Here is a 24,111-nt window from a genome sequence, read left to right as displayed (position 1 = left end):
TGATGTGGTTTGCATGGCTTTTGCTTGCTGGACACTGTCCTTGGAAAATGGGACTACAGCCAATTTCAAAGGGTGAGGTGGAGGTGGGTTTGTTAGTCCTTAATGCCAGGTTGGGGGGACACAAGGGTACATGGAGAGCAAGGACCTGCCACCCCCTGCCACATCCTCACTTTGTCCCTGCTTGTTTAGTATTGGTGCAAGCAGTGCCTCATCCCTACAGTCCAACCCATACCAGCTCAGCCCAGCAATGCTTTTAGGATCCTGGCGGTGCCCAACATTGTCCCCATCTACCTGCCCCATCACAGGGGCCTGGTCCTCACCCCATCCCCGGGCACCTGGGCATCCAGAGCTGCAGCAGCGGGTGCCAGCTGGCTGTGCGGGAGCCGGCTCTGCTGGGCACAGGGCAGCCGGGGCCATGGCTGGGCAGGGAGGCAGCCCAGGGCGTGCCACAGCCCCACGACAACTGCAGGCAGTTTATTGTTTAACATTCCTGGTATTTTCTGTCAGGGCTGAACCAATTGTCCTTAATCCGCCAGGCTCTGCTGGCCAAACAAGTGTGGCTGAGCCACTGGCATCCTGTCCCCACAAACAGTCCCCTTTTGTGAGGGGGATTTAGCGTGTAGCCCAGTAAATCCCGCTGGTTTCCTGAGACAGCGTTCCCACACCCCCTCCCCCATTCTTTTCCCCCCCTCCACTTGCCTGCCCCCTGGGACCTGACATCGCTCCCCGGCCCAGCCATGCCCACGGGCACCCTGCCCGCCCCAGCCCTGGGGACAGGGACCCGCTGCCCACTCTCCGGCTGGGGTCCCCTTTAGATGTCTCTGGGATGTGTTGTGTGGGTCCCTGTGGGACATAAATGGGGCTGAGGAGCTTCCCAACCACCGCCCTGTGCTGCTGGTCCTGGGGGAGGATGCTGTGCTTGGGGGGGATGCTGAGTTGTGGGAGAGATGCTATAGTCGTTATGGGGATTCTGAGTCCTGGGGGATGACAAAATGCCCCAGGGTCCAGGACATGGCTGGTTCCTCGTTCCAGCTCCCGGGATGTGGGAGACGCCTTCTAGCTTAACGACTCTGTTGTGGGGCCGGGAGCTGCTTTTGTCTTTTCTGCCCAAGAGAAAAGCAACCAGATTTTATCTCCGGGGAGAATCTTTGGCTTTTGTGAGATGCAGAAAGCCTCTACCCCCGGGCAGGGAGGGGTGAGGCTGAGGGCGCTGAAAGGCACCAGGTTCCTGCCTCTCCCACCTGGCACTGCCCCTCTGCCAGCTCCTGCCTGTTGTAACCCGTGTCCTACGGCCTGCGTGCCATGTCCTTGTCCCAGGCTTGTGCCCCATGTGGACCACCGGTGCTCAGGCAGCGAAGGAGAAAGAAGAGCCCCCATGGGCCAGGGCAGGGAAAAGGTGCCCTGTTCTTCCTCTCCCACAGGGGAATCAAAACACCAGCAGTTCCCGCATCTCTGGACACTGCACACACACACACACAGATGTAGGCACACACGCAACCTGTCCCCCCTCCCATGTCTGCACACACAATCCCATCCATGCACAGGCCCCTGCACACACACCCTCCCGTGCACACACGCACACTTGCAGCACACTGGACGCGCACAGTGGCATCCCTCTGCACACACCCCTCAGCCTCCCCCATGCACAGAAACACTCTCCCCCATCCCATTAATGCACTCACCCCCCAGCCATGCACACACACTACATCCCACGCACAACCCCCACGCACGCACATACGCAACCCCCGCGCACCCCTTCCACACACACCGCACCCCATGCATATGTACAGCACCCCCTGCTCCCTGCATCCCCATTCGCACACGTACGGCCGCGCACATCCAGCACCCCCCCTTCAAACACACAGCCCGGCTCTCTCGCACCGGCCCGGCAGCGGGCGGCGGGGCCAGCCGGGCTGCGAGCCCCATCTCCTGGCCAGCGGGAGCAGCTCTGCGCAGGGCGGGCAGAAACGGGACGGGACGGGACGGGCAGCACCCCCGCGCTGCACACCCACGGCTTTTCGGCTGGTGACAGTGCTCTTTGCGGCAGGACAGCCGTGGGACTGTGTTGGAGAGGTGACAAGCTCGGCTGGGAAAAATGGTCTGCGGCATGGGGATGGATCCTGGCTCCACTGTCCATCCCATCGCCCTCACAGACGGATGGTGCTGGGAATGGGGCAGGGCAGGGGGATTCAGGCTGCAGAGCTGCGCCATGTCCAAATGTGGTGGATCCTGCTCGTACCCACTCCGGGTGACAGGCACCAGCATGGGGAGGGCATGTGGGCATGGGAGCCTGGCAAACCTGGCTCTGCCTTGGGCGGATGGAGTGAAGTTCAGAGAAAGCTCAGCCTTACTGCCCATTTGGTCTCCTGTACAGCCCTTTCCGCTGTGGGTGGGGGGGCAGCATGTCTGCCTGAAGGCTGGGGGAGCAGGGAAGTCCCTGAGAGCAGCTGTAGTGCCCAACCAGACAACCTGGTCCCTCAGGGACTATCCACATGCTGCACGTGGCTGCTGGGGTGACAGGACCCCAGTCAGCCCCAGCTGAGTGTAGCGCAGGGGCTCAGCAGAGATGAGTCCTGTCCCCCACAGCTCATGGCAGGGGTCTTGCCCACCGCCCACTGTCCCTGTGCATCCCAGGGCTGCTCCTGCCCTGCCTGTCCTTGGGGCTGCCCCCCTGAGATTTTGGGGGACCATGTGAGTGGCAGGGAGGCTACGGGGTGGGGGATGTAGAAGGCCAGAGTCACCCCAGCACAGGGAGCAGATCCTGTGAAAAGCACACTGGCTCAGTGAGGAAAAAACAGGGCTGCTTCTGCAGGCAGATGTGGGCAACCCTGCCTGCTTGCAAGCACCGAGCTGCGGGCACGGAGCTGCCGGTGCTGCTGCCGCAGAGCCAGGCTGAGCCCGGCTGGCTGCCCTGGCTCTCCACCGCTCCATCCCCTGCGGTTTCAAGCCCCGCAAGCCTCTTCCCTGGGGAAAGGGGCCCCCAGCAAACCCTCTGGGCAGGATGCTCTCCTCTCCTCCTCTGCTTCCTTCCTCTCCCCCAGCCGGGCCAGCCCCCTCCCTGTCCGCCGCCGCTCCTTAACCCTTTCGCCCACGCTCCCAGCCGAGTGTCAGCCCCATGGCCGTGGCTCTCAGCCACCCTCTCCAACACTTGGTGCAGGGCCCCGGTGATGCTCCCTGCGTTCATACACCCCACGGGTCCCCCCTGCCCCCCCACATCTCTGCAGCACCTAAATGTCTGCTGGGGGTTGCAGAGCTGTGGCCAGGAGCAGCTCACAAGTGAGCCCAGCCTGCCCATGGCTCCCGTGGGTCCTGCGTGGGCTACAGCTTCCCCTGTGCTGGGGTCTGGGGCTCCCCACCAGCCGGCTGTGACCCCCCCATCTGCCCTGGGGAGAGTGAGCAGGAGCCCCCAGTGCGGGATTGTGCTCATTTCTCCATCGCTGCAGCGGTGGGGAGCAGCTGTGGCGGGAGCTGGAGCTACAGCTACACATCAGATGAGGGGGAATGGGGAAATAGGGCTGCTCCCATGGGGGGACCGTGCCAGGCTGTGAATGGGGACTGGGCCTCCAGAGGGAGCCCGCAGTGCCGTGCGGCTCCATGGCCGCTGGCCTGAACGGCTCCGGAGGCGCCCGGCACGCTCCGGGAAGCCGTCTGGAGCAGGAGAGCGAGTCCGGCTGTGGGACGGGGGTGCTTGCAGGTGAAGCCCAGCAGCAGGGAGGCCACCCCGTGAGGCTGCCGGCTGCCCATGCTCCCCACCAGAGCCCACAGGCAAACCCCTGTGTGGCAGCGGCATGGCCAGCCCACGCTGCCCGCCGTGCCGCACATCCGGGCGGGAGAGTGGCGGCGGACGGGCTGCCATTTTTCTGCTCCTGTGCCGGAAGAGAGGGGCCAGAGAAGGGCCCTTCCCGCGAGCGCTGGCCACGGTGCAGGGAGAGGTGACACAGCAGACAGGGACTGCAGCTGGGGGCATCTCACCACCTGCACCCCACTCCTCCCAACACCAGTGACCACACAGCTGCGGGGAGCAATGATGGGATCACCGTGGGGCTCCACTGGGCACCGCCAGCAGGGCTGTGCCAGAGAGGCAGCGGGATGGGGACATGCCTAGGGGTGCCCCAAGCCACCTGGGGACCACCACCCAAGTGTTACAGGCCCTGCCCACCCGTGTCCCATGGGGCTATGCTGTGCCATGTGCCCATGAGCAAAGGGTTCAGCCCCTGGCAGGTGGCACCCAGGTGGCACAGGGCCGGGCATGGGGCCAGTGCCCAGGCTGGGATGTGTCCCACTGGCACCCCTGCCTCTCTCTGCTCCGCCAGCACAACGGGGCAAATCAGCAGAGTGAGGGCAGTTGATGACAGTCAAGGCCAGGCTGGGGATGGTCCTAAACCTCTCTCCAGGTCAGCCCTCACTCACTGGATCTCGAGCACCTGGCTGTGGGGAGACATTGGGTGCTCCCAGCCTTCACAGGGCCCTACCCCTTCCAGGGGGTTATAAATAAACCATGAGCTCTATTTTGGGAACGTGGCAGAAACGTGTGTGGCAGGTTGCTCCAAAGAGAAAGGAGAAAAGTTGGCTGCTGGGCCCCGCCCGGGTGTGGCCGCCGAAGTTGCCCCCGGGGAGATGGGCTGTGCCAGATGTATTTCCCCTTTCGGGAGCAAATGGGGTGACCCCAGCCATGCCGGGTGCTGCCCCATCTCTGCATGGGTGAGCAGGACCATGTGGATCCAAGGTCTCGGTGCTGAGCTCATCCAGCACCAGGCACACTGCGGTTCCAGCTCCCATGTGTCACCACAGCACGTGGGCACAATGGCCTGTGGTGGGTCGCGTACCACTGGCCGAGCCCCAGGCTGGGATCTTGGAGGTACAAACAAGTCAAGAGCAAAACCTTTGACCATGGCACTTCCTGCCAAGTCACCCCACCCTCCGTGGGTGCGTTGGAATGATGCCAGACTGAACGTGGCGGCAGTTTCTCCACGGTGGTAGCGTGGCAGCCTGGGGACAACAGGTTGGGGACCTCAGCGTGGCCCATCTGGGGCAGGTGCTGGAGAGAAATGGTTGTGCCATTGCCGGATGCTGGCAGGGCAGGAGGAAACACCGGTGCAGGGCCAAAGGGGCAGCAGGTGAAGCCACAAGCCCCTGGAGGAGCTGCCAACATGCACAGGCAGGGAGCAGGCAGGGCACGGGGTGAGATGCCCTGCTGAGGTGCGAACCTGCAGCCGCTCCAGGATGCTGTTTTTGGTGGGCGAAGGCTGCGCCCCAGCGGGGCGGCAAGGGCTGGGCAGCGGGTGCTGCCCGAATGTGCAGAGAAGCTGCTGCCCGGAGCGCGGCACCAGCACGGCCGGGGGTTCCCGCACGGCCCGGCCGGGGGGAAACAAAGGGCAGCGGCGGGCGGGGGGAGCGGGTTCGCCCGGGCAGCGCAGCGCCGAAGCCCCGCGGCAGCACCCAGCTCCCCGCCCGGCACCCCGGGGGGCGGCCGGGCCCTGCCCCCCGCGCGGTCCGGGCAGCACCGCCCCGGTGCCACATCCCTGCGCTGCCCCGGTCGCTGCCCCCCGCCCGGCCGCTCCCGCCCCGTGCCTGCCCAGCCGTGCCGGTGCGGCGGCGGCGTGGCGCGGCGCCCGGACCCGCGCGGCTGGCGGCGGAGACCCCGGCCCCCATCTGGAGGTAGCGACGGAGCCGCCGCCCGCCGCAGGGCCGCCGGCCGGCCGAGGAGGGGTAGCGGAGCGCCGATGGCGGCCCGACCCGGGGGAGCAGGCGGGCTCGGGGCCGACTGCGCGTCGCTCGGCAGCGGGAGGGCGGGCGGGAGCGCGGCGCTCGCTGTCCGGGAGCGGCGGAGCCCGGCGAGGACAGCCAGGCCGCGGGCACCCGGGCGCCGCTCCCCGGCGGGCGAGGCTCGGCACGGCGGGCCTCGGGGAGGGCGACGGCCCGGCTGGCCGGTGCGCGGGTGGGCGGCGGGGGAGCGCGGCCGGGACGCCGGGCTCGGCCCGCGGGGCGCGGCGGACAATGGCAGGGGGTGACCAGAGCCCGGCGGGGGCGTGCGGCGGCCCGCGACTCCCGCCCCGCCGGCTGCCCGCGGGGACCGGGAGCGGGGCCGCGGCCGAGGCGGGGCGGGCGGCTCACACTGCCGGGCAGGAGCCGCCGCCCGCCGGGTGCCCCGCCGGGGCGCAGGGCCCGGCCGACTCCATTTTGTTGGCGCCCGCTCCGCCGCCACTCGCAGGCCCGCGGCCTGACCACCGGCCCCGCGGCCGACGAGGCGGAGCGGAGGGGCAGCTGCCGGCCGGGGCGCCCGGGACCGCAGGTGAGGCGCGGCTGGGCCGCCCCGTCCCGCCCCGTCCCGGCGGGGCTGCCCGGTGCCACCCGCCGCCGCCTAAGATGGAGGCGCGGCCGGTGGGCTCGAGGGCGCGGGGCCGCGCTGGCCGGGCTGCCATGTGCGCCGGGCGGGCCGGGCCGGGCCGCGGGCGGGGAGCGGGGCCGCAGCGGGGCAGGCCGGGCCGCGGGGCGGCCGCTGGCGGCATCGGGCGCGCCGAGGGGGGGCAGCACTGAGCGGCCCCTCCCCCACCCCCCTGGGTTGGCGGCGCGCGGGGGGGGGGGGGGGGCGCCCGCCGGGGGGCGAGGGGGGTGAGGAAGGGGGGGCGGCGCGGGCGCGCGCTGATTGGCCGTCGCTGAACCCCCAAGAGCGGGCGCGGGGGCGCGCGCGCAGGCGCGGGGCGCGCGCCGGCGGGATGGCGGCGGCGGGCGCGCGCATGCGGGGGAGGGAGGAGGGAGGCGGCGGAGCGGCGCTGGTGGGGCCTGCCCGAGCCGGGTCGGCGCGTCTCGTTCTCGGCCCGCACCGGGCGCAGGCGGCGAGCCGGCCGCGGCGGCCGCAGGTGAGCGGCGCCCCGCGGGGCGACGGCGGCACCCGGCGAGGCGGGCGGACCCAAGGCGAGGCAGGCCGGGCCGGGCGACGGGCCGCGGCCTGGGCCTAGCGCGGCGACGGCGGGGCCGGCGAAGCGGAGCGGGCCCCCGGGCGCGGCTGCCATTTTGCGGCGGCGGCCGGGCTGACCCCATTGTGCTGTGCCCGCAGGTGGATGCCCGCGGCCTGGCATGGAGCAGGCCTGCGAAGTGAGCCGCCGCAGCTGCCTCGTCCCGTTCGGTACCTCCCTGGCGGCCGCCGAGGCCAAGGGCGGCCCTTTCGGCGAGGGCCGCGGCCCCGAGCCGCCGGCCATGCAACTGGCCGCCGCCAAGCCCGTCTACGGCCAGGACCCCTCGTCGTGCTACATCCCGCTGCGCCGGCTGCAGGACTTGGCCTCCATGATCAACGCCGAGTACCTCGGCGGCGCCGCCGACGGCGCTGAGGCCCTGCCCGACCCCGACTCGCCGCCCCCCCGCCTCGCCGCAGTGCAGGACCCGGCGGCCGGCGCCGACGGACCCGGCCTGGCTGCCGACGCGCCCCGCGGGGCCCTGGCGTTCCCCCTGCTCCTCCGGGACGGCGGGGAGGAGGCTGCGGAGGAGGACGGCGCCGAGACGCCGGAGGAGGAGGAGGACGACGACGACGACGACGAAGAAGAAGAGGAGGAGGAGGAGGAGGAGGAAGAGGAGGAGGTGGTTGTAGTGGAGGAGGACGGGGAGGAGGTGGCCGAGCCCGGCTCGCGGGGCCGCGGCCGCCCCGGGCCGCAGCAGGGCCCGAGCAGCCCGCAGCCGCCGTGCCTGCAGCCGGCCGAGCCGCTGCTGACAACGGTGCTGGACGGCGGCCCCGGGGACAAGCCGGAGCCCGCGGCCCTGAAGCTCGTAAGCACCGGCGGGGCGCGGGAGGGGAGGCGGGTGGCCGCGGCCGCTGCCATTTTGCGGCGGAGGCCGGCGGGGCCGGGCCGGGCGCCCTCGCAGCCGGCACCCTCGAGGGCGGGCAGCCATCTTGCCGAGGGGACCCTGCCGAGGCGCGGGGGAGCTGCCGGGCCGGGGCCGCGGGCGGAGGCCGCTCGGGCGGGGGTCGCCGGCCGGCGCCGCGGGCTGTCAGCGGCTCCACCGCGCACCTGTGCCCGGGGCGGCCGCGCTCGCCCCGCTGCCGCTTTCCCTGCGGGGTGAGCGGCACCAGCCCTTCACCCGACAAGGGGGGATCGCTGCCAAGTTCGGTGGAGTTTTTTCCCAATTGCAAGGGGTTTTCTTGGAGATGAGGAGGGCAGGAGGAGAGCTCTCCCCTCCAGCATCAACGCTGTCAGACGGCTCTTTGTCTGGCCTGGCTTGAGGTAGACAAGCTGTGAGACTTTGGCAATGGCCAGGGAGGGGCCGTGTCATGGCTTGACAGACCTTCATGGATGGGAAACCTTCCTTGGTACTCAGGCTGACATTTTTTTTCTTTCTGATTTCTCTCTGCATCCCAAAATTCCTTCAGTTCATTTTCTGATACGGTTAATAAGAAGCAAAACTGTTAGAACTTTTGGAGTTCTGAAAGGAGTTAGATGCATTCAACTTTTTTATATAACGTGCTTTCAAATGCAAGTGTAATTGCGGTTGGTTTTCAGTGTGGCATTTTATTTGCAGATATATATATATGTCTATTTCCTGCAGTTCTTCAGTATTTTTTTTCTAAATTTCTTAAACATGCTTTTGAAAGCTTAAGGTTCCTTACTGGCAGATACTCTGAGTTTTAAGTATTACTTGATGCAGGGTGTGAAAATTAACTCGTGGCAGTACTGACACTGAAACCATCTCGCTCTCTTTAATTCCAGTGTAGCCGCCTGTGCCGGACAGACAGATGCTACTGGTGCATGCAGCACTTGGAGAGAAGCACTTGGCTTCCAACTGTGTTCATTTGGGAGCACGCTGTGTTCCTGCTGTGTGTGCTGGGAGATGGGAGCACTTGTCACAGAGTGCCCACGGAAGGGGTGACTTCAGGAAGATACCGACAGCAGCTTAATTTGTTTGTGGCACAGTTTAGGCTCAGCTCTGGTGGCTCCGGGTCTGCAGATCCCCTTGAGTGTTCCGTGGGAAGAATCTGTCTCCTTGCGGAGACTCTGCTTTTAGTCTTTGCAGGTTGGAGGCTACTGTTGGTCTGAGGTTTGTGCATATTCTTAGCTTTGTTTTGCTGAGCAAAGCAGCGATCTCTCAGCAGACATGTGCTCAGTGATGCGGTTGTGGGAGGGTCTCACGTTGTAAACAGAAGCTGGCAGAGGTACTTTCACAACACTTGCCTCTGCTATCAGTGGTTTTACAATGTGCTCCACACAACTGCAGCTTGTACGGTGACAAAAGTGTCATAGTAATTGAGCCTGTTATTTGAATATGCAACGAGGGGTTGACTTTTCAGTAAAACTGCCTTCCTGTCTGCTGTGATTTGACATTCACCTCGCTGAATTGGCCTGGTGACTTAAAAGCATAGTTGCATTCAGTAAAAAAAATACAAAGAAGAAAAGCATTTTTTTTATACAGCTTGAGATCCTTCTCTCCTTAAGTCTTGCATTCTTCCTTTAATAAGTGCACACTGTTTGAGTGGTCCTTCTTTTTAGCCCTGCTGCTTGTGGGATGGAAAGAGAGGGATATTTCTCCATATCACTGAGAGTTAAAAGCTTTCAGTTGCTGAACATGACACAGTAGCTAGAAATAACCAGGTTTGTCTCTCATATTGTGCATTCATGTGGGCATTTAATTCTAGTTTAATTTGGTTTTAGGTAACCCTTGTTTTTTTGAGAGAGAGAGTCTGCTGAAACTTAAAAAAACACCCCAAAACAACAACTATAAACTCCAGGGAGTTTTGTACTGCTCTTTTTAGGGTGGCATATCATAACTGGGCTATTCTTTCGGATAATCCCTTTTACCTAGCTTGATGATGGGGCTCCTCCACCTTACAGTGGCACTGTCTCAGAGCTTTTATTCTTTAAGCTCACAGCTTTGAGTGTGTCCACTGATGCTCAAAGTTCCTCTTTCACCAAGAAGAAAGTGTGTGTGTGTCTCAGACCTCTGTGTCTTCCCCTTGCAAGCTTTAAATTTTTCACCAGATCACTGCGATTTTGAAAAGGCTGATTTCCAAAATGTGGAGAGCGCTTCCAGCAGAAGGGTCAGCATTTGGTTTAGTCTTTAGTGGGATGCAAAGTCCAGCTTTTAAGTAATGCCTCTGGGTAGGTGAGGTGGCGGCAGGTATTGTTTTGCAGGGGATTTGTGAATAGCCCTGGCATCCGCTGCACCAGACCGGGGAGAGGATGCTCAGGTAGCAATTCAGTTGTAAAGAGGGATGCGCATATTCTGAAGTGAAGTTATTTTAAGTGTTGAGTTAATCTTAGTAAAGGTTGACTGGAGTTCTCCATGTCCCCAGAAGCTGCTGCCAGATTTTGTGTTTGAAGAGAAGGAAATTACAGCAGAGGTTGTTGGGTCTTGTTTCTGCTCCACAAGTGAGGATGTAGTGACTGCTGGCAGCTTCCCTGTGCGCATGGAATTAGTTTTGGGTTATCACCATTTAAATTTAAAATGGATGTTTCTGTGTTGTTTTTGGTTTTCTTGTTTTAATTTATGTTTTTTTTTTTTTTCTTTACCACCTTGACTCGAGCTTGTCTTTAGTACTTTCCTCGCCTTTGCAAGTCGTAGAGGTCCTAGACAACATTGTGTGGAGCTGGAGGGAGAATTTGGCCCAGGCTGCAGCGCTGGGGAGGGCACAGGCCGCCACACAAGGTCTGAGCGCCATAGGTCTGTCTTGAACTAGTTTACTTATGAATTGGAGCAGGTGGGCTTGTTTCTGACAGAATTCTCATGCTGAAGTTTTGCTTTTTAATCTAACTTTTGTTGCCACATTACTTGGATTTTGCTTTGCCAGTTTGTTGATTGATTTATTTTTAATTGCTACCCTCAAATTATGTTAGAGTCATTTGGTTTGCAGGGTTGAGCTCTCAGAAGCAGAGAGTTCTTGCCTTCGAGTACGTGTGTGCCACTCTTGGTACGTGTGCAGTCCTGGGTTACGCGTTCACAAGCTGTTTTTTCCACAGGACCCTGATGGCTTCAGGCTGTGGGATGTGCAGAGCTTGCGTGAGGCGCTCACTTAGTGTTGCTTTTCATTCTTCTCGTGCTGTTTCCTCGGTTTCCATCTCCACGCTGTAGGGCTGTGATGTTCGGGTAATGGCAGCAAGGAAATGAGGTACAGGGAAATCCAGAGCCAGATCTTTCATCACTAAGGATGGCTGCTTTCAGTGGCTGGATGTAAGAAATAAATAGGGCATGTGTATAGGGCTGCCGGAAGGTTTCTGCTTTACCAGAACCACACCATATGCACTGTGTTGAAAGTACCGAGGGCCAGCAAAGTCCACTCTTTAAGCCTAGAATTAATCCGTGATGAACTTCAGAGTTCTGTTGCATCCTGCTGCTGTGGGGAGAGTACTCTTGTTAACAAGTGTTTGTCTCCCTGTATGAGAGTTACTCTGGTTCTTCATTTATTAACTGACATGTTTAGTGCCATTTCTCTCTTGGCTATAAATAAAGGAACCAATGCCACGTGATAATTGCTACTCCTTTAAGCATTTCTGAATCTCCTACTACAGACTGTCGATTTGAAGTGTAACCAGCTACTGGTAATGTTATATCCCCGAGACACAATAGGCATGGCAGTGGTTTGTTTGAACGTGGAACATATATTTCCTTGGTCAGTTGACATCTTCCTGGTGAGGAGATTAATTCCTCTGGCTGTCAGTGCCTCCTGCAGGCACAGTCTCCCTGTACGCGCACCTGGTTAGAACAGGCTCTCGCTGTTCTGCTGTCTGTGCACGGCCCATGTTCCACGCAGCCCTCTCTGCCACTGAGATTTATGCTGTTTGGAAGACCTTATTTTTTCTCAGAAAAGAGCACATAGCTGGATCCCACCTGACCATGCAATCTGGTGGCGTCCACCTGTGCTGAAGTGCGTTCGTGTCTCGAGCAGATCTAAACTTACCCGCGAAGGACTTCAGCCATGGTGGGCATCCAGAAAGGATATTTTCCACGGTTGGGGGACTGTCCTGGGCTGTGTTACTGCTCAATCATAAATTTTTGTGGTCCTTAGTGGCTTTGGTGCTTTGTTGATGTGATAGCGCTGCATCACCTCCTTATTGTGGTGGTGCGAGCGGGTGGGTGTTACGATGCTGTGGCAGCAGGACAGTGTGCCCAGGGTGTGAGGAGCAGCTCGCTTTGGGTGACAGCTGTTTTTTTTATCAGTCTATAAGATCCAGAGCTCTCCTGTGCAGCGGAAATATTGGAAATATTTATTTTAGCATTTGGCTGTGATTGCTCTTAATCTTCTTGTTTCATTTGTATTTGTTCTCTAATCTAGTATTGCTGATTAGGTATGAAATATCTGTGTATCTGATGTTACAGGAAGACCTGTGGTTTCTCTCGTAAATATAGATGTTCTGGGTATCTGTCATGTGGAGTCAAACTTGAATGATCGATGCCTTTGCAGTTCACATGGGGCCACGTAGCTCTTTGAAGCTGAACACGTCTGTGTGCAAATAGCAAAACCAGAGGTATTTTATTGCAGATTGGACAGTCTCAAAGGTGAGCTTTTGCTGAATATAATGGCAGAAACCTCTATGTTATTTCTGCTTTCTGTATTTAAAATTTTTAAAAGAAGTTTGGGTGAGAGAGACTTTGTTCAAGCAATGTCCTGGTTCACGTACTGTCCACAGTCTTTAATACTTCACGGCTCTAGTTCAGGTTGTTGCCAGAGGAGTGTAGACTTCACTCAGCTATTCAGCAGGCAGGTTGTGCTCTGTACGGGTGGCATAATTAATACATCGCCTGCTACTGCTGCAGGAAGGAATGGCCAATGGTACCAGCAAAATCAGCTCCTACAGGTGCTTTTTTAGGATGTGTGCTGCCTCTCAAGGCCTGTGACCTCCGCTGACCATCTTTGTATTTGCTTGCTGCCCATTTCCTTTGGAAAAGTGCATCTCCCAGAACCTGAGCTTTAATTTTTTTCTAACAAATCTTGTGTTGTTGATGGTACAGTGATTGTAGTTCTGCTGTTACAGCTGCTTCTTAGCCCTTGCTAAAATCAACCATAGTGGCTGGGTTTGAAGCAGTTGTGTTTGACTTCAGGGCAATGTAGTTGTGTTTTGCATGAAGTCACAGCTCTGGTTGCCTCTTGTAGTTCGGCAGCTTCTCCTTGCACCCCATTCCCAGGAGTGGGGTTAAACTGTGTGCTGTGTAAGAATTACTAGTGGGTTTTCTTTAATATCCCTATGTTAACTGAACAAATCTGTAGCTCACTGAAGAGGTGTCAACTCTGGATACAATTAACAAGCTACTTGAGCCCCAAGGAAAAAAGTGGTATTTTCTGAGTTATAGTTAAGACAGTGTTTCTTAAAAAGATATTAACTCAAAAATCAGTATTACGGGTGATGATCAACTTTCAGCCCGGCTGTTTAGAATATACTTCTGTTTTTCTTGCCTGTGACTGTCAGCTTCATGTATATAGCAATTTGGATTATTTTTTACAGTTATTTGCCAGGGCATTTAGAAAGGCACAGGGAATAGAAACACCTGAAGAAAGAAACTCAATCCTAGCAGGGGGAGGCTTGTCCTGGGAGTTAAAAAAGAACCCCGAACAAGTTAATGCCATTTTTCATACTAGAAAAATATGACCTATGTTTTGTTCTGTCTGCCCAGAGCCATCTGTACTGTGCAATGCGGTCTTCGCTCCGTAAAATAGGAGTTAAATCCTTTATGGTGGTTAAGGCATTGCCAGAATTTCCAAGTTAATGGGTAGAAAAGGTCTGTAAGAGAGTCTGCTTTGAATTAGAGTAGCAGTTTTCAACCTCTATTGATTTGTGGACTCCTAAACGCTTCCCAGGTGCAGACTTTTGTCTAGTGAATTTAGACCTATCAACAATAGCCTTGCTTGCTTTCATATAATTTCATGGCATCGGGGTATTTTTTTTTTTTGCAGACTGCTGAGTTACAGAACGTGTTGCAAATGTGAGTTCAGCGTCTGACCTGTGTGGATTTTTGAGCCAAACTTAGCGATGCTTTTGTGCTGCTGCAGGAGTGTTGCAAGAAGGCTCGGGAAAAGTTGCAGTTTGCTTTGCTGAAATAGTTCCTGCAAGTTTAAATGTTGCTTCACTTTTGGGTGTGTTGGCGTGAGTGAGGTGTTGGGGTTCAGGTCAGGCGGCAAGGTGTGGAACATCAAAGCGATGGTTTGGTGCTGGTGTTGTGGGACAGCACGATGACCAGAGCAATTAATGGTTTAGCCTGTGGGGAAGTGAGTCCAGTGTGGGTGGCATGTCCTGTGCTTTTTAGGTTTGGAGATTTCTGAACATAGTCTTTGCAGTTGTTTTGGGGGATGATAGGAGCCTCCCTTCTCAGTTCGCGAGGTTTGTCGGTAGTGCTGGAGCCATGGTGCTGAGGGGGTGTTACTGGAGACACATGTGGGGCACAGGTGTGTGGTTGGGGTCCCTCAGGAACATGTCACACTCCTTCTAGCAGGTGACTGCAGAACGGGAGCTGAGTGGTGGCATGAAGGAGTTTGGTGTGGCTGCAGAGCTCTGGTGCAGACTGGGAAGTGGAGAGTTGGGCATCCCACCGGTTTGGTGCTGGGTAGGAGCTCCGGTGTTCCTTGGGCTGATCTGAGCGTGTGCTCCTGACTGCAGTGCCCAGGAGAGGGGAAGGTGAAGATGCTGCTGTGTTGGACCTGGAGGGCGATGCCCCAGCAGGTGCTGGCTGAAGTTCTCCATTGTTACACCAGAACTCTGGTTTCGGTGTGGCTGCTCACTGTACCTTTGCAGCAGTGATTAAATGTGCGACAGAGATAAAGATGGACTCGGTACACATCCATCTCGCGTGTGTCCAAAAGCATTGATGAAGCCAGGAGGGATTTCAGCACGCTTGCTTTGCCTCTATTGAAGGATGGAAAAGCGCTTGTGAAAATTGATGGGCTGGCTTTCTGTGATTGTTGTGAATATTGCATCAAGATCTATTTCACTCGGGTGTTTGGGAGAACGTCAAAAAGAAATGAGGGAAAAGTCCTTGTGTGTCTTCTCTATTTCCCAGCCCTTGTGAGGGCCAGTGGGCCTGGCCAGGCACCTTCAGTGCTGTTTGTAGCATGGCCCAAGCCGCAGTTTTGTACCAAGTTGACCTGCTCGGCTTGTTGCCTGGTGTCGTTGTGGCTTGGGCAGTGATGAAGCTCCACAAGCCACAAATGAATGGCTTGTCCGGCAGCCAGCGGCATCCACAGCTCTGTTTGTGTGGGTGTTTGGTAGGAAACTCGTTCTGGGGGTTGTATTCAGTATCTGGCGAGTGCTGCTGGGGGTGGCCTGTTCACGCTGCTGGGGCCTTCAGAAAACAAATTTTATACATAATAAAATAGCAGTGTAGCTAGTATTAACTTTCAGACAGTCATCGGAACTAACACACTGGGGGCTTGTTTTTAATTTTCAAACACAGCGAATTTGATTTTTGTGTATGAGAAACCAGAAGTGTTGAGGTGGGCAGAGCAATCCATCACAGTGGTGCATACTAGCCAGAGGATGGGGTGTCTCTTGGTTTGGTATTTTTTAGGAAAAAGTGAATGGAGAATTCCTTGCACAAAGATACCTCAGCACACTGGAACAGTTTGTTTGGAAATGTAAAGGAGCACAAAAGTAAGGCTGAAAAGGGAGCAGACCTGATGACCTGGTTTTAGTTTGGGATTTTTGCTAGTTCTCTGACATGATATTTGTCAATTTTTCTTTGTGAGACTTTGCAAAGTTCTGGTAGTGCCTTCAGTTCCTCTGTTGCTTGAATCAATTAAATCTGTATTAAAGAGAACTTGGTTTATCATTTAAAATGTATGCAGATAACCAGCATGGGAGTTTTTCCTCTGCTTCAGGCAGTGGTTTGGAATCATCTGTGTGTGTGTGTGTCTCTGGATTTCTCTCCACTGGGGACAGGGGTGAGATGGGACCACTCCTCTCCCACCATTGCTGTCGGGTGCATTTCTGGTTATTGGGATGAAGTGCCAAATCTGTATGTCACACTGCTGTTCTACCCAGTCTGTAAGGAAAAGGATCTTGGTTAACCAGTTATCTCTGTGTCTGAGGCTTGGTGGTGTCCCCTCGGTACATTCTTTAAAATCTGTACATTTATAACTTCTGAACTTGACAGAAGTGCTTTGGGATGTGTGAATTATTTTTTATCAGCTCTCTTTATTTTAACCTTTATAGTAGTTCTTGCCCTTTGCATTTGTAGGCTGCCACAGTCTGCAAAAGAAATAAAAAATACTCCTAAAAACCAGCCAAAGACAACAAATACCCACAAGCATGCAGATAACAGAAGTTTGCCTTGTATCATAACCTCCGCTGTAGTTTTTGCTAGTGAACATTTAATTAGTGAGTATTTAACACCTCGGTGTGATAATGGTCCCAGATAAGAGGCAATATCCTTTTTTCAGACACAGACGTGGGTCAGACGCCTGTTTGCTTTTGGCTGCCGTGCTGCAGCCAGAGCACCGGAGCGGTGGGGGCACCGGAGCGGTGGGGGCACCGGAGCGGTGGGGGCACCGAGCATGTCCTCAGTGTGCAGCACTTGGCTTTGCGTTGGACTTGGCGCTTGCCATGAAGTGCCGGTGTGGTGGTGGTTCTGGTGATGGTTTCGGCAGACAGACCCTGCAGGTGTTGTGGTTTGAGTGGTTTTTTTACATAATTACTCCAGTCGGGTTTAGCCCTTTCCCGTGCAGGGGTTTGTTTATTCCTGTGAGCACTGCTGCTCAGCCTGCGCCAGTGCCGCTTCAGCATCGCAGCCTCTCTCTGTAAAGGCTTAAAGCTCGTGGGCTTTGTAATGGCACTTTGTACCAAGAAAACTTTGATTGATAGCCTCTTCTTGCTCGACTTCAAATGCCTCTTAAGCTATGAAGTAGATATAATTTAATTTTCTTTTATTTTTTTTTTTTCAACCAATTTGGTTTTGATTTCAGAAAAGCTTCTTCAAAATAAGAATCTTTGCTAATGAGAATTTATTTTTTTGCTTTTATCACAAGCAGTTATTAGTTTCAGTTCTTGACTTTGCTTCAGCATTGTTCTTAATCTCATCTTCATTTTATCTTGCCATGCAACATTCACAAGCAGAGATTATGTCCCAATTCCTGCCTTTTTTCCTTCTATCCATATTCGTTCGTTTCTCAGTGCATGAAATAATGAAGAGTGGATCACTTGGACTTCTTTACACCTTCCCATCTTAAGAGCAGGACAGTGGTAGGAGTTGGACTTTTATCCAGTGGACTTGGGACAGAGGGATAAGCCTGACCTCAGAGGGCTGAACTTGGAGCTGCTTTTCTTTGTCTTCAACTGGAAGTTAACTCAATGACGTTGAACTTCAGCTGGAGTGAAGCCCCATGTCGTGAAAACGTTAAGGATAGCTTTAGGAATGCCCTTCCTGGCAAATTCTGGGAGAGCTTTTAACAGAGAGAATTTGCCCCAGTTGCTGTCCCTCCTTTGCAAGGGCAGAGGGTGAATCACGGGCTGTGCGATGGTGAAATGGCCTGAGCTGGGGGCATCAAGGCACAGCACACCGTGACCCACCCGTGTGCCGATTGTGGAGATACTGCCCATAGTGGAGTGTTTGGCCCAGGCTAATCCAGCTGCCTTCAAATATAATTTCTCCCTCAAGTTTATTTTGTTAGATTATTGTTTTTTTCTTCTGGTAAAAAGAGCTGTTGATATTCAGCCGTATGGGTGGGTTGGTGGCTTGCAGGAATTAGGTGAACTCCTTGTCATCTCATTCTGTTCAGGAAAACACTAATATCATTGAACTTTATGGAAAAAAGGTGGTGCTGAGGAACACAGCGGACTGACCCTCACAAGGCTTCCAGTTGTAACTGATAAGAAGTAGATAATGGGAACAGCTTGTTTGCAGTCCTGGGGGCAGTCGGGCTGCGGGGAGGAGCACGAGAGCTGCTGCCTCAGGAACGAGCGGGTTTGTAGAGAGCACTGGAGGCTTCTGCGGTGGAGCTGCGGCTGCCCCGGCGCTGGTGTGTGCGCAGGCTCGTGTGCGGGGTGTGCCGGACCTGGCAGCTGCGAGTGCGGTGAGATCTGCTCAGAGATAGCCCGGCATCTGCTGCAGGGCCCTGGGCAGGTATCTGCTGCTCTTAGTGTCATTGTTTATACTGTATTGTCTAATTATCGTTTGGATGTGGCTGCCTCCTTTTATTTTCTTCCTTGGCTTTGATTCTGTCCACTTCGTGCCTGAAACAGGCTTGGCAGGATCTTTCATTATTCTCCGGGGTCAATGGCTTCCTTCTTGCTTTTCTGCGTCCTTCTTGCACACAATCTCACTGCCCCAGCCTTTCTCCCAAAGCAAGTTCTGTCCCTTGCTGCGTTGAATGATGTCATGTTTGTAACTAAGTCAGGAATAAATTATAACAGGGCTATTTTGACCAAATGTTTCTGTGGTGGCTTTCAAAAGCAGGTCTGAATTTGAAGTGTGCAGGGCTACGATGGCTGCAGGTCAGTGCTTGTGCTCTGCACAGCCTGACTCTTTGGGTACACGATGTTCAAAATGTTGCCCTGTGACGATGTCGCCTGGCCGGTCAGGCCGTGGTGGCACACGGGGTGTCCGTGCCGCGCTGTGCTGGAGGTGACAGTGCTGCTCCGGTTGTGACACAGGTGACCGGCGCTGCAGGACAGGTGGACCCCATGGCCATCAGTGTGCTGTGTGTTTGTGGGCTTGTGCTTTGTGCCACCTCTTCCAGCAAGATCAGTGGGTTGAACAGCAGCTTCAAGTGACACAGCCGAGAGTGGTTACTGGATAAGTGTTATTTTTGTAACTTTTAGACAATGTGGTTATTTTAAAGGGAAGAAGATTGAGAGACAGTCGAGGATTGACAGTATGTGCACAATAATAAAATCACTTAGAAATATAAGCTTTCTTTGCTTGATTGATGATCTTAAAGGTCTGTTTGATATTTGCGTATGATGAGAATTTCTGGAGGGCAGAGATACTGCTTGTGCGGTTGTTTTGTGTATGGGAAAGCCTGCTTCCTCATGAAATACCCAGTCAGTGCTCAGCTTCACTTAGTGAATTGCAAAAGGTGTGTTTGGTATAGTACAAACTCAGGAGGTGTTTGTCAAGGTAGAAGTGTTCGTGTAATCCTTCCGCTGAACCTCGGCTGGTGACCCCTTCCTCAGTGACAAGTGGTCATTTGGGATCCACAAGTTACATTTTTGTTCTTTCCAAAAATAGCGCAAAGTAATCTGAAATACTGCGTATCACCTCCAGTTCAGCTTGTCCTGTCTGAGCAGCAAATTAATGCCAAACACTTGATAACAGGGTAGGCGGTGCTGACGCTCTGATGATACAAAACCCAAGGGAGCTCTGTCCTCCCTCCCTCACCAACCCAGGCTCCTGCCCGCTTTGAATTTCATCGTCGTATTTCCACTGGAGTCACAACGTGGTACCGAACTGGTATGCAGTGGCTCATAAGTTTTGTTGTTATTAAAACACTTGATCATTTCTGTGCTCTGTAGGCAAACACTCGCTGCTCTGACCATATGTAGGGATTACATCTGAAGTTGGTTGTGTTTAAAAAAACATGGGCTTTCCCTCACTCACCGAAAAGTCGTCATTACTGCAGGGCTCCATTTTTGGCCATCGAGATATATTAGCAATTTGGTCTTGGCATAGTAAATGTTAATTGTAAAAGGAATGAAATTTGTTTTATTCTGACCCAAGAAATAAATGCTTTGGGGGCTGTAATTCTGGCATCACACAGCCGAGTATAAAGGAAGAGGCTTGCTGTACCTGGAAATAACTGCTGCTTGCACTCCTGATAGTTGTGGGTTGGTATTTTATGTTACAAATTGTAAAAGTGCCTAGCAGATTTTTTTGTCTGTTTTCTGTGGTAATGTGTAGGTGTCTCTAGCCAGGTAGTGGGATTTAGGGAGAGTAGAGAGGAAAATCCTGGCTCAGGGCTCTTCCTTGGGAATGGGAACCGAGCTGCCTCTTGGACCCACTGGTGGGGCCAACATCTGAGTGCTGGGATGGAGGGAGCAAACTGGGAAGGAATGAGAATACAGGAGTGGTAACTGTTTAAGCATTGTCTGAAGAGTTTCTTGAAAGCCACATTTTCATCAGGTGCCTGTGTGGGGTATTAGGGGGTGACAAAGAGTTGATGTAAATGCAGACTTGCCTCTGAGCGGGGGTTGTGGGTGTCCCTCGGATTGGATCAGTGTGAATGGCTTTGGCAGATCTCCAGCGCAGTTTTACTGTTCCATCCAGCTGCCTGTGCTCAGGTTACAGCTGTCAGTAGGTTGCACATACATTGTGTGTGTACCGGCCACCACATTGGAGATCACTGGTTATGATATACATGTGCACTTTAAAGCCTAGGGTTGAAAAATATGTAAAAAAAATTTGAGGCAAAAGTCACGTTTAGAAGAACACAAGATGGAAGTAGACCAAAAGAATAAGTTTTTTGCATCTGAAAGCGCATCCGCATTTTAAAAGCCACCAGCAAAGGCAGCACCTCTGGGTCCCGTGCTCACGGATGAGTATTTTTGTTCCAGAAAAGGGTGTTTGTGGCGGTGGAGGGTGCAGCGGCACAGCGAGAGGCTGCGCCCGCCGCTGCTTCACGCGCCCGCTCTGAGCTCCTGCCCAGCTCTAAGTTGTTGCGTGGCTTTTGATGATTGAGTGAGAAGAATTCCAGCAATGTCATCTGTAACATCATTAACTGCTTTTTTTCATGTAACAGAGAACTTCATTCTTTTGGATTTTCTTTAACCACTTGAAGAAAACCCATTAAACTCAACCTGAAGTGGAATATACCTTTTATTAGAGAGGTCTGTTATGTTTTAGTTGCTGGGATGTTGAGCTGTGAATTGCAAGAGCCGTGCGGCAGGAATGGTGGTGAGCAGGACGGAGCAGTGAAGCGGGAAGGTGCGTAGTTGTGCTGTGACAGCTTTAATGAGGAGCAGATTGCTGATTCTGGTCGGCAAAAATACCCGCAGCACTTCTTAGAGTTCATAAAACGTTGAACCCACCTGAGACATGTTGGCTGGTGCTGGTGAGCAGGCAGGACACCCTGCAGTGGACACGGGGACTTGTGTGGCTGTGCAAACCTGTTGTACCCCGTCTTGGCTTAATTAGTCGTGATGCCAGCAAGCTCCTGAGTCCTCCTTTGGGCAGAGCTGGTGCCTCATCCAGCCGGGGGGTGAGCTGGGCACACAGGGGCTCTGTGCCCCGCTTCTCCACAGCGAGACACAAATGGCGTTAAGCAGTGTCAGGTTTTTGTGTGGTGAAGGATTTTGGCATTCTTGAGGTCGCTGCGCAGCCCTGGGAAGCAGAGAGGGTTTGGGTGACTCCTGTAGAAGTGACACGTGTGCGTGGGTTTTGGAGACAGGCAAAGTCTGTGTGTCCATCTGTCCTGGAGGGAGGACGACTGCTGTTGTGCTCCCTTTCTCCTGCTCTGCAGTTTTGGGGCAGAGCAATGGCAGTTCTGCTCATCTAAATTAAAAGTTTCTGATTATACCCGCCTCTGGTTTCAAATACTTTGGTTTAAAATAGTTCATGGTGAAGTTTTTCCCTGGGCACATCTGAGAAGCGGGGAAATTATTAGCTTGTACATACCAACTGTGTTTTGTTTTTAATTGATAAACACTTGATTTGCTGTTCTCATCACTTCCTTCCAGTCAGAAGGATTTCATTGTCTCTCACTACTACTTTTTTTCCCTGCATGATGCAACCTTTGAAATGAACAAATTGGTGTTACTGAAGTACTGGGGCTTAGTAGTGACTCCAAATATTTACCTGTTCAAATGCGTGAAATTCGAGTGCAGTCGTTTACCAGAGGTCATGTTCTGTACTAAAAAGAAGGTGTAAGAGCCACTAAATAAAATCAGGACTTGCTTTTTGATGTAAACGTCTCTGGTGGCCAGATGGCATCTGGGGAGGCAAATACCTTTAAAAGCATCTGGAGCTTTAGTGATTTCTTGTGTTCTGGTTTCTCCCCAAAGATCCAAGCCAAGAAGAAACCTACTCCAGTGAAGTATGAAGTTGGGGATCTTGTTTGGGCCAAGTTCAACAGACGCCCATGGTGGCCATGCACGATTTGTCATGACCCAGTGCTGGACTGTCACTCAAAAATGAAAGGTACTGTATCTACTCAGACCACAAAGTGGAGGTGTTGTATGTGGCAGGGTGCTGCAGTTTGTCATTAATGTACAAAAAAAACCAAAACATTTCTGGCCCTTGAAAGGTATGAAGAAATAGGCTCTTCTGTGGAAGACCTGGATCTGTAAAGTTAGGCCTAGATCAAGGAGATGACAGGAGGAAGATGGGACTGAGGCTGATGACAGTGGCACATGTTGGACACGGAGGCTTTTCACAGATTATAGGAAGGATGAGTAGGTGGGCTGAGCACAGGGCAGCGCAGAAGACAGAGCAGCCTCTCGTAAAAGATCTGCAGAGAAAAAGGAGGTGGATCGGGGGGGAGAGGACAAGGGTGAGCAAGCAGAGCTGGGAAACCTGGAGTGTGTGAGGACGTGGAAAGTTGGCCAGGCTGGGAGAGAGGGAGGATGGGAGGCTCCGAAAAGCAGGGAGTGGGGTCGTGCGGTGGAGCTCCGAGTGCCTGAAGGTGTGCTGGGAACGTGGGAGAGGAGGTGACTGCGGTTTTGGTCTTCTTTGGCACGAGGAGGCAAGAGGCTGTTTCTGGGGAAATAACGGAAAAACCTGGAGATGGAGCCATGTATGTGAAAGTGTGTCAGGGGAGGAGCTGGGGGAAAGGAGGCAGGGAAGTGTAGGTGAGTGATGGAGAGAACAGAGGGGAAGTGAGTTTTTTTGAAATTGCAGCTCATTTGAAGGCTGTCACCGCACTTTTTAGAATCCCACTGGCTGCTGTGGGGAGACTGCCACGAGTGGAAGGCTTATGTATTCTTGGTTTTCCCTCCTGATTCTTTTTGTCCTGTGGGCAACTGGAAACCCCTTGAAATGGTGCCGTCTGCCACTGGCAGCTCTGTAGGCTGGTGAGGTTGCCACTCACCCATGTGTTTCTCTGCAGTTTTTGTGGCCAAAGCACCAAGTGACTTTTTTTTTTAGAGTGGCCATAGCTCAGAGCCCTCTGCTATTTTCTCTAGAGACATGTGTCTCTTTTCCTACATTGTGTTCACGTCATCCCCAAGTCTTATTGCTATAGTCTCCTTACTTGCTATTTCTCCACCTTCATCCTTTGGGAAGCATCCATCCTGATTCTACATAATACTGGATGTGTTGTTTTAAATAGTCCCTTTTGAACTCTCAAATTCCTGTCAAAGATGTTGCTGGAAAATATGCTAGACATATATTCTCTCCCTGCATCTCCCTCTGTGAAATTTTGGACAGTATTTAATGCATATAGCTGTCCAGTAACCCCCTCTTAGAAGAATGATTTCTAATAAAGAAATTCTACAGGGAGGAAACATGCTATTAAATTCCAGCAAGGTCTGACCTCCAGCTCCATGATAGAATCTCCCATCATGTTTTACCTGTGTTCAAACCAACAGAGCTCTGGGGAAAATGGCATTTTCCAGTTGTGGCTGTGTGGAATCTGTTCATCTCCCCGATGCCAAGGTGGCAGAGCGGGTGATTCTGAACTCCGGTGCTTTCGGGCAGGGGCAGCAGCTGGGCTCTGTGCCCTCTGCAGGAAGCACAATGCTCCTGTCTCGGCTCTCCCGTTGCCAGGGGAACGAGCCCTTCAGAACAAGGCAGGTCGCTTCAAATTCATCACTTGTGCAGAAACCTCTTCTCCTAGATTTGAGATGTGGTGTTTTGTTTAAAGCAGTTTGCTTTTTCTCAGCAAGCTCTTGACTCAAAGATTTTTGGAGCTGGAGGCTGGAGGCTCAGTGGCTTGAGTCCCAGTGCTGTGAACGGGAAGGAATGAGTCCGTCATCTTTGCCCTTGGTTCGATGTTGCCCTGGGTGTTATTTGTCATCCTCTGCGTAGCCTGGGTCGGAATCTCTATGTCACAGTGCTAAAGGCTGGGCTGTGCTGGCGCTCCTGGAAGAGGCAGCACAAACCAAGCAGGCTGCAAAGTCTGGGCTGTGTGTGCAGAGGGTGAAGGTGTTCCCAGGAGAACATGGAGCACGCTGCAGCGGAGCGCAGGGACAAGTTTCTATCCCTTGTTCAGGCCTTGTTTGCTCTGTTGTAATGCTTGTAACCCGTCCTTTTTCACCAGCACACCCAGTA

At 54.2% G+C, this 24,111-nt stretch overlaps 1 protein-coding gene across 6 annotated transcripts in view; it reads left to right on the top strand.

Moving 5' to 3' along the window:
• Positions 1-5,638: 5,638 nt before the first annotated feature.
• The window catches only part of NSD1 (nuclear receptor binding SET domain protein 1), a 60,955-nt gene continuing 42,482 nt past the window's right edge, over positions 5,639-24,111 (top strand). For 4 of the 6 annotated variants that reach the window (XM_082063700.1, XM_082063699.1, XM_082063697.1 and 1 more), the window contains exons 1-3: positions 6,755-6,860; positions 7,058-7,761; positions 21,906-22,041. In XM_082063700.1, coding sequence (XP_081919826.1) covers positions 7,078-7,761; positions 21,906-22,041 — 820 coding nt within the window. In that variant the 5' untranslated portion in view covers positions 6,755-6,860; positions 7,058-7,077. Of the gene's footprint in view, positions 5,659-5,910; positions 5,931-6,754; positions 6,861-7,057; positions 7,762-21,905; positions 22,042-24,111 lie in introns of those variants that run through there. The other 2 variants (XM_082063696.1, XM_082063695.1) reach the window with 2 other exon arrangements.

Source organism: Streptopelia decaocto (assembly GCF_964273445.1).
Source record: "Streptopelia decaocto genome assembly, chromosome: 12".
Classification (NCBI taxonomy): domain Eukaryota; kingdom Metazoa; phylum Chordata; class Aves; order Columbiformes; family Columbidae; genus Streptopelia; species Streptopelia decaocto.
Note: the sequence above shows the minus strand (reverse complement) of the source record. Positions and strands in the feature narration are given on the sequence as shown.